Source organism: Myxocyprinus asiaticus, chromosome 10, assembly GCF_019703515.2.
Source record: "Myxocyprinus asiaticus isolate MX2 ecotype Aquarium Trade chromosome 10, UBuf_Myxa_2, whole genome shotgun sequence".
In the NCBI taxonomy this organism is placed as follows: Eukaryota; Metazoa; Chordata; class Actinopteri; order Cypriniformes; family Catostomidae; genus Myxocyprinus; species Myxocyprinus asiaticus.
The window spans coordinates 50,345,001-50,355,000 of record NC_059353.1 but is presented as its reverse complement, the minus strand read 5'-3'; the positions used below and the strand labels follow the sequence as shown (position 1 = coordinate 50,355,000).

Here is a 10,000-nt window from a genome sequence, read left to right as displayed (position 1 = left end):
TCACGTCAGGTTGTTGAAGCTGTAATTGTAGCCGATCGTTTCTTAATTTAACTGATATTTACAATGGAAATGTTCATTTCTTTACTTGTATATTTAAACAAATTAGAAAAAAATCCTAACTCACACAGTGCCATGAATGAAAGAAAAAAAATGGTAACGATTTATGACAGCCGTATGTTTTTTTAAACCGCGGTACATAGTGAAACCGTTGAATCTCTATTCTGCACACAAACTTTCTCCTTCACATGATAAATACGTCATAACTACGACACACACCCTTCACGGTATCGGCTCTGCTTTTGTTCACACATGCGTCCCGGGATTGATCCCAGCAATGTTACTAGGGTCTGATCCCAGGATCTAATTTTCGGACATTCCGGCACTGGCTTGCATTCACACAGAATGTGACCTCGCCAATATCCCGGGATCAGAGCTCAGTGTGAATGAGGTTTTATAGTCTCACCAGTTCATTTTTGTGTGTGTATGTTTTGCACTGAGGATGTTTTAGAGTCTCACCCTGTAATTTCTGTATGTTTTATTTTTCTTTTTTTTTCTGCATTGTGGCTGATTTATTGATTGTATTTGACAGATCCAAAAAAAATTCCTCTGTTTTTTCTTTCCAAGTGTCGGTCAGTTTTGACCGTGAATACCAAAGGTGTCGCCTTTCTTTTTTTTTTTTTACGACAACTTAGACTTATCGAATCAAGCCTAATTTATTTATTTATTTATTTTTGTATGTTCAGATGGCAAATGGAGGAAAAGTCACCAAGTCTTGTACTGCTCAGATAAAAGAAGCCATTTTTATTAAATTTTAAAAATGTATTCCGGTCAAAAATGACCGAAGACCATAGGAGGGTTAATGAATCTGTCGAACTTTATCACAGATTGGTCTGAATGATTCACTAGGAAATTGGTATGAATTTTAAGTGAGGAATAATTAAATTAAATTAAATTAATTTAAATTAATGCATACTTCGGGGGTGTTGTCATCTATTTATTAATTTATTAATTTATTTTAAAAAATGTAATAATTTTGTGGTAAAAATTTCAGTCAATATAATTGATAATTTGGTGAAGTGATATGTCCTCAAAGGTCTACAATGACTCCAAAGGTCATGGAAAAAAAAGAAAATTAATGATTTTTGGAAATTAACGTTTTTCAATCATTATTTGCCATTGGATTTGATTTTCAGGGGCGTTTTTGGTACCATTATAAGTGCATCCTTTTTTTCTAACCATTTAAAATGAAACAAACTGTGACTTCGATTGAATTAGTTCATTAATACAAATTCTCAAGATTAATAATTTATTATTAAATAAATAATTAAATTGAAACAACATCAACTCAAATGTGTGCCATAATATGTAATGTTATTACGAACTATATCAGATGTGAAATAGTGTCCACACACTTTTAATTTCTGGGGCATTTGTGTCTTTTTTTGGTGGCATTTTTAACCCCAGTTCCCCTTAATTTCTGACCCTGGTCAAAACTTGTGAGAACCCTGTAAAGACCAATGAGAATCTCATCTCTTTTCTCACAGTCTTGATGTTTTGTGTGTTGTGTGTGGTTCAGTTGCGTAAGGAGTTTGATCGGGGTTCAGATGTTGTTCTGGATCATCAGAACAGTGTTCATGATGTGGCGGCTCTGCTCAAAGAGTTCCTCAGAGACATGCCTGATCCACTACTGACACGAGAACTCTACACAGCCTTTATCAACTGTGCATGTGAGGAAAATAATGTTTTCTGTTTTATGTCTATTTTCCCTCAAATAAGTATAGTTCAGAAAAGTGTGATTTTTATTAAATGTTGCACGTTTAATTCTTGTTCTCTGTGTGTTTGTGCAGCTCTAAACTGCGCAGATCAACACACAGTGATGCAGCTGCTCATCTGTCTGCTGCCCGCCTGCAACTGCGACACGCTTCAGTGCTTACTTCACTTCCTGTCTAACGTGGCCAGTCACGCAGAGGACTCGCTGGACACTGACGGACGGGAGGTGATATTTGGGTGGTTGGGTGATATATTCACAGACTTTTCACAATGTATCCACAATGATTTTGCTGGAAATATAAAATTAAGCAACATCGAGAAGATTGGATTGCACTGAATAAGTCCAAACTGTTCGTTGCAGTGAATCAATTCAAAACTCTGATTCAGAGATTTATTTGCATCATCCCTCATCCAAAATGTTTCACATTTTTTAAGTGTATTTCTAAAAATTAGACTTGTCATGATGGAGCAGCTGAATGACCTCTCCCTGCTTCAGGGTCAGTTTTATTTGCAACTGAACTTTTATTTTGTAATCATAAACTTATTACACGCTCCAATACCGGGTGCTGCAGAGTTGAAGAGGTTCAGTAGGTTTTTAGTTGTTTTACCTGTTTTTATATTTGAACCTGATTTTGCCATCCAAATAGCTATAGATGCTGGCATAGCATTAAAAACAAACAAACAAACCAACTAGGGCTGTTAAAAAAATTTATACACATTTATGATGCCCCAGTACGTCAATTCTGTAATAAAAGTTGATATTTTCCTTCCATCAGAGCAATTCAAGCTTGAAGTACATGTTTTTACGAAGCACGTCAGCAGGGGGCAGTAAGCGCGCCAAAACAAACCTCACAAGCAGCTCGGCCACAGAATGAGAACGGTCACATGAGAAGCGTTCTTGACAGCTGGACGAAGAACAACACAATGCCGTGATCTCGAGACGCGATTTTCAAAGTTTCAACTACTTTTTACTTGACACATCATTCTAAAAATGTGACGTTTATGACTTTGAAAACCATTGAGATATTCAAAAAGTCCAGTCAGGTCTCCTAAGCAACCAGTTGGCCCGGTTGCTAGGGAGGGTTGAGTCACATGGGGTAACCTTATTGTGGTCGCTATAATGTGGTTCTCGCTCTTGGTGGGGCGTGTGGTGAGTTGTGCGTGGATGCTGCGGAGAATAGCGTGAAGCCTCCACACGTGCTACGTCTCCGCAGTAACGCGCTCAACAAGCCACGTGATAAGATGCGCGGATTGACGGTCTCAGATGCGGAGGCAACTGAGATTCGTCCTCCGCTACCCAGATTGAGGCGAGTCACTACACCACCAGATTGACTAACTTAATTACTAAATGAATTGCTGTTAACTGTAAAACCACGTTTCATATTGTCTTAAAATGCTTTACTCGTCTGCCACAATAATAACAATGCATTTCAATCTGAATATTCTTTATTATTTACATTGAATTATATTTATTTGGAGGCCTTTCTCAGCAAATATGCAATGAATTGTGATTAATTTGATTAATTAATCGGCACGTCATGTAATTAATTAGATTAAAATTTTAATTGATTGACAGTCCTAAAAAACATTAAAATGTTTAATACAAATATATAAGTTAATAAATATCGCTGTATATTACTATGGATGTTATGTTAGTGCATATAAATATAATTTAATATCATATATTAATAATATATGATTACATATCGCTCTTCCTTGTGTTCATTTAGTGAAAAACGGAAAACGTGGATTATTTTTTAACTAAGCTCATTTTGAATCTCCTTTACTACAGTGGCTGTTTGGTTTAAATGATGATCCCTCTGACTAAAAAAACACCCATTTAAGACATGAGGCAGAGTGGAAAAGTTAAATGACACACAGATGGATTGACCAAACATACAAGAAAACAGCAAAAATCAGATTACATAAAACTGTGATCTCATGCATTACATATAAATTTCCAATACTAAATTTCCAAAACAACTTTCATCGGCATTGTTTGTCTGTTTGTCTTGTGGGGCAAAGAAAACCAAGATGAGATTAATTTAAGATCATTATTTATCTATTACCAATCATGCCATTGTGATGAACTGCATTAATCCCATTGATTTGTGATAGCACAGATCAGTGTCCATTTACATGTTGTCATTTACATTTTGGTTGAACAATTTTTTTTAACTCCTCACTTTGGATAAAAGCGTTTGCCAAAGGTGTAAATGTTAATGTCAATTTCCTCCCTATGTAATTTAGGTCATTGGCAACAAGATGACATCACTGAATCTGGCCACCATATTCGGACCGAACCTCCTTCACAAGCAGAAGAGTTCAGAGAAAGAGTTCAGAGTTCAGAGTTCAGCTCGTGTCGAGGACAGCGCCGCCATAATCACAGTCGTCCAGCACATGATCGACTCGCATGAAACACTGTTCATGGTATGACAGATGTTTGTTTTTTTTATTATGCAATACATTGAAAATTTGCTTTTGGTTTGAGATTTGATGTTATGAAGCCAAAGCAAATGACGCAGTAATAATAAATAATAATAAAAACATTTTTTATATCTATTAGTTATGGCAGTTTGATGAGTTTCTTCAGTTCTGGTTCAGAGTTTATGTTAGATATTTGGGGAAGCTGAGATGTTTTGGAGCACTAAAGTCAACTTTATTATCCTCCTGAGACCCGAGCGTGACTGCTGTGTGTATTTTCCAATTATCTTTTTAATTTGTAACTAGTAGCACCTAATAAACAAGCAAAAAAATAAAAATAAATGTATGTCCATATATGTGGACAGCGGGACTACGTTGTGAAATTTTAAATAACACCAAGCTATATATAAAGTCAGATTTTTTAAATCAAATTGTTTATTATGTTTCCAGGAGTGTTGATTATTCATGTTTTGAGACATTATAGAAATTTGCATAAAAAAATTCAAAATATTCAAAGTAATGTCCAGCATCATCCAATCACTGCCAACCATGTTAAAATAAAATGATACATTATAAATTCTGAATCTATGTACTGATTATCATTGTCAAGTGTCTGTCAAACATGTTGAGTGATCCAAACATCATCTGCAGCCTGAAAATGAACTTGTGGTAAGATGTTAGGAGTGAATGCACTTAACTGCATAGAGAGCTATAGGATGCTCCCTTGCTCCCTATTTAGTGAATGACTTAACCTCCAGTGTGCTGTCTGTCTGCACTGGTCTCAGAACAGTTTGAAATGCACCTTATTTTCATTCTAACTCCATATAAACCCTCTGAAAGCAACATTTCCAGCTTTTGGATGAACCCATTTATTCTCAATGTGAAAATGCACAGTAAATATAGGAATGCATTTACTGATGTTAATGAACAGAACCGTATTATACAGTGATAACAAAATAAAATATAACAAAATGTATATTAAAATGGAGCGAAATGACCCACAGATGTGTTAGAGGTGAAAATTATTCAAAATAACGAACATGTTTTTTCTACTTTTTTTAATTTATTATTTTCTCCCCTTTTTTCTTCCCAATTTGGAATGCCCAATTCCCAATGCGCTCTTAAGTCCTCGTGGTGGCGTAGTGACTCGCCTCAATCCGGGTGGTGGAGGACGAATCTCAGTTGCCTCCGCGTCTGAGACTGTCAATCCGCGCATCTTATCACGTGGCTTGTTGAGCGCGTTACCGTGGAGACGTAGCGCATTTGGAAGCTTCACGCTATTCTCCGCAGCATCTACACACAACTCACCACGTGCCCCATTGAGAGCGAGAACCACATTATAGCGACCACGAGGACTCTACCCTCCCTAGCAACCATGCCAATTTGGTTGCTTAGGAGACCTGACTGGAGTCACTTAGCACACCCTGGATTCGAACTCGCGACTCCAGGTGTGGTAGTCAGCGTCAATACTCAGTGAGCTACCCAGGCCCCCGTTTTTCCTACTTTTGAGGAAATGTGGTGCCATTGTCCACGTATGTGGACATCATGTTTATCAGCGCACTGATGTGTGAAAAATTAACTGATTTTTAAAAGTAGCATATCAAATGAAACTAGAGACTCTACTCTTTACATCCAAACAGATTTCAATGAAAAAACTTAAAGAGATTTCTTACCAGAGGCACTTTTGTTGGCGCTGCATCCTTTGGAGCACTTCAAGGAAATTGACGGCATGCTGTTGTGTCACGTGACTCGGTGCGGCAGAAGTTTGACCCTTTAAATGACAGTCTAGAGTCTTGTGAACAGTATTCAGTCGGTTGAAATTAATTTAAATTATGCGTTGCATATAGCAAAGCCAAAATACAACATCCACACATGTGGACGCGGGGTCGCACGAGGGTATAGTGCTTTTCACAATACATTCTGTTTCAAAGCAACTTAATAGATAAACACGATGTGTCAGGACTTAATGGAATATTCTGGGTTCAGTACAAGTTACGCTCAATCAACAGCATTTGTAGCATAATGTTGATTGCCACAAAATGTAATTTTGACCGTTCCTCCTTTTAACAGATCCAGTCTATATCAGTGGATATGAATGAATCACTAAAACAATACAAATTGCATGAGCATTTTTTCTTTATATGCCATAAGAAATATTTTATTTGTTCAGAAAATGTCTTTCTCTCAGGTGAAATATTTGCATTAAACAGGGTTTCTTTAGGTCTGGAAAAGTCTCAAAAAGTCTTAAATTGCCCTTTTGCTAATTAAGGCCTTAAAAAGGTCTTAAATTAGAGCATAAAATCATGGTATTAAATGTTGCATGAGGGATTGGTTTCTCATTGCGTTTAAGTCATTTTAAAGTGAAGATTAATTTCTGAGCATGAATAGCCCCAAACCAAATCTGCGGTCTCTAGCACAAAACATCACCAGTTCAAAAATGCACTTTTCTTTTGCACGTATCTTTTGAACCATTTGTCCTAGAAATTCTTTTTTCATGTAATTACGCTCCTCCTGATGATACAAATGGACCGCTTAACTTAAAACTCTTGGATTATGATGTTTATTCGATACTATTCCTTCAAAATTTGCCCAATTCGTCTAAACAATGGCTCAAAATAATCTCCAGACTGACCTGCACAGAATGAGTAATACCAAATTTTGATTTTTGACTTTATTGAAAAGTTACGTTAACACATATTTAACGAGGTTGACATAAAACAGGAAGTGAGGCAATATCTTGCTAATGGTTTGTAGTTTTGAAACGAAACTTGGTATGCTTCATCAGCACCATGATCTGAGGCTACTTGCCAAGTTTAGTGACAGCGCCACCTATGGCCCATAACTTTTGAACCAGTTGTCCTAAAATTATGAGTTCGGTGTCAATGGATTCCTTGGATTTCAAAGATACCCATATCAGCCATATATAGTATAGCCATACTGCTTCTCTGGCACATCGATTTTTATCAAAAAGTTAAATATCTTTTGAATGCATTGTCATATTTATAAGAAATTTGGTATGCATCACTGACATCATGTCCTGAATATACCTGAGCAGTTTGGAGACAGCGCCACCTATAGTTCAAAAGATAATCCACACTTGTTTGCTGACTCCAACCTTGGCATGTCTTTTTGCCGTTCGTGAATCATTTCAACTGAGTGGCACAGTGTGTACATTTCTGTAAATTGATATATAATTGTCTAAACCAGGACAAGGGATTTAGATTGCAGAATCATAGGTAGGTTCTTATAACAAAAGAAAAAACAATAATAAATGCTCTTTTTGTTGAGCTTCTAGATGTAATGACTAAATGTATCTGAAAAAAAAAATAGTTTGTAGATAACATATTTTATTCCAGAGCTTTGAAGTATATTTTTGGTGTTGTTTAAACGCTATTCAAGTGAAACAGCAGTGTCGTAGAGGAATATAGCTGATACAATGGGTCTGATCAGAAGGTAAAAGTTATTTCCATATTCTGGTAGACAGGGGCAGAGGTAATCAAGCCATGTCACTTTTTGTAAAATTAATTAAAAAGTATTGGAGATCTGTTAAGTTGCGTTTTTAAACTTTGAAGTGTTACTACTGTATAGCGTATATATGACTGTTCTTGTGCTATGGTATTCGGTCATTTTTGACCAAAATAAATGTAAAACAATTAATAAAAATGGTTTCCTTTATCTGAGCAGTACAAGACTTTGTGACTTTTCCTCCATTTGCCATCTGAACTAAAAAAAAAAATAATTGGGCTTGATTCGGTAAGTCTAAGTGGCCTTTGGTATTCGCGGTCAAAATTGTCTGACCAATGAAAATAAATGGGAGAGACCAAAAAAAAAAAAAAAACCGAGCACATTTTTTTTTTTTTTTAATCTATCAAATACAATCAATAAATCAGCTACAATGCAGAAAAAAACTAGACAGAAATTACAGGGTGAGACTCTAAAACATCCTCAATGCAAAACATAAACACCCACTCACACACACAACACACACACAGACACAGTGATGAACTGGTGAGACTATAACACAGAGCTTTTTTTTACATTTGTCAAATAAAATCAATAAATGCTAAACCACAATGCTAAACATACACACTCAGAAATGAAGGGGTGAGACAATAACACACTCACAATGCAGAACACACACACACACACACACACACACACACAAAACAAGAGCATTAATAAGTGGAGCTCTACAGCCATCTTTTGGTCATTGTTGGCATTACAAGTCATCTGTTGTTTTCCAGCTGATGACAGCAATCAGACACACACACACACACACACACACACGCGCGCGCGTTTGCAAAATACATTTTTACACTAGAAAGTTTGAAATTGGAAAACGCTTACTCAGATTCTTCTGTTTTATACTCTAATTAAATTTTCTGAATTTTGCAGTTCATTTCTGATTCTTGATGTTCATTTTCTTGACATTATTATGCATTTACTTTGAGTTATTACATTTTTATGTTTAAAATAAATTATTGGTAGAAAAATGTTTATTCTGTGTCTTCTCTTTGTAACACCATGGTCAGGTTTGATTGCAAACATAATGACAGCTGCAAAAACTGACACTTCAAATCTATTTAAAATGCTAAACTTTGACAAATAATAGTTTGATAATGTCTAAATAAACATCCAAATGCATATCTTGTGATGAAATATAAAATTAGTTTACAACAAGCCATCAAACTACACAGTAGGTGACTACAGACATCTATTGTCTGTTACTGGCATGACGTGGTTTTCAAGTCATGTTATTTATATTTTGTTCACCAGATGGCAGAAATCTGCCTCCAATTTATGTCACATTCTCATATTTTCTTCAGGTTTCAACTTATAAAGAAACAGATGACAGATGAACACATGAATAGAATTGACATGTTAAATGAAATGTTGATTTCATTCTTCTAGATTTCTGCTGAACTCCAGAATGAAGTTCTATTGAGTTTGATGGACACAGACAGTGATGTGGTGAATTACCTGCTGAGGAGGAAAACAACACAGAGTGAGTAAGTGAATCTGTTCTGAATCTGATTCCAAAGACAATGTTCTCATAGAAACAACTATTATCATATCAGATACTGCTAATCGTCTTCATGTTGAAGATGGGTGGTCATTGTCTCTTAGAATATCTTAAGAGTAGTTCACCCTATAATTAAAATTCTGTCATCATTTACTTACCCTCATGTTGTTCCAACACCATATTTTTCTTTCTTTCTTCTGTGGAACACAAAATGAGACATTTGTCAGAATGTCCAAGCTTCTGTCTTCCATACAGTTTTACTGCCAATCTCTAAAAAGCAGCAAAAACACAATTAAAGTTTAAAAAATGCATAAAGGTGACAAATGCTAACTTGGAAATTTCCTTTAACGGAATGAATAATAAAAAATTAAAAAAAATGCTTTCTCAAAAAAATACTTTCTTTTGTGTTTCACAGAAACAAAATAACAGCAAACGAGTTTATTACGACATGAGGGTGAGTAAATAATGACAGAATTTTCACTTGGGGTCAGCTGTTAAGTTTGATCTAAAATTGTCATCAAAAACGTTTCCACTTTTTCTCCACCAGTGATTCGACGTCCTCCAGTGGAGAGATCTCGCCTTATGAAAACAACTCTCCTGTCCTCTCGGAGTGGCTGCACCCATCAAGACAAGCCGATGAAAATCTCACAATGAATCTAGACGCTCTCACACGCAACATCGCAGTGAAATCGCGCCTCTCACCCTCACAGGAACACACTGGTTGGTTAATTTACTAAACTAAAAAATACGCAAATGTCCTTAAAACAAGATAAATTAATCTGA

General features: G+C 35.9%; 1 protein-coding gene across 1 annotated transcript in view; it reads left to right on the top strand.

Moving 5' to 3' along the window:
* LOC127446975 (rho GTPase-activating protein 6-like) overlaps positions 1 to 10,000 on the top strand; it is a 62,169-nt gene that overhangs the window by 45,558 nt on the left and 6,611 nt on the right. The window contains exons 7-11 of the mRNA XM_051708388.1: positions 1,577 to 1,727; positions 1,848 to 1,996; positions 4,021 to 4,200; positions 9,106 to 9,203; positions 9,765 to 9,937. Coding sequence (XP_051564348.1) covers positions 1,577 to 1,727; positions 1,848 to 1,996; positions 4,021 to 4,200; positions 9,106 to 9,203; positions 9,765 to 9,937 — 751 coding nt within the window. The remainder of the gene's footprint in view (positions 1 to 1,576; positions 1,728 to 1,847; positions 1,997 to 4,020; positions 4,201 to 9,105; positions 9,204 to 9,764; positions 9,938 to 10,000) is intronic.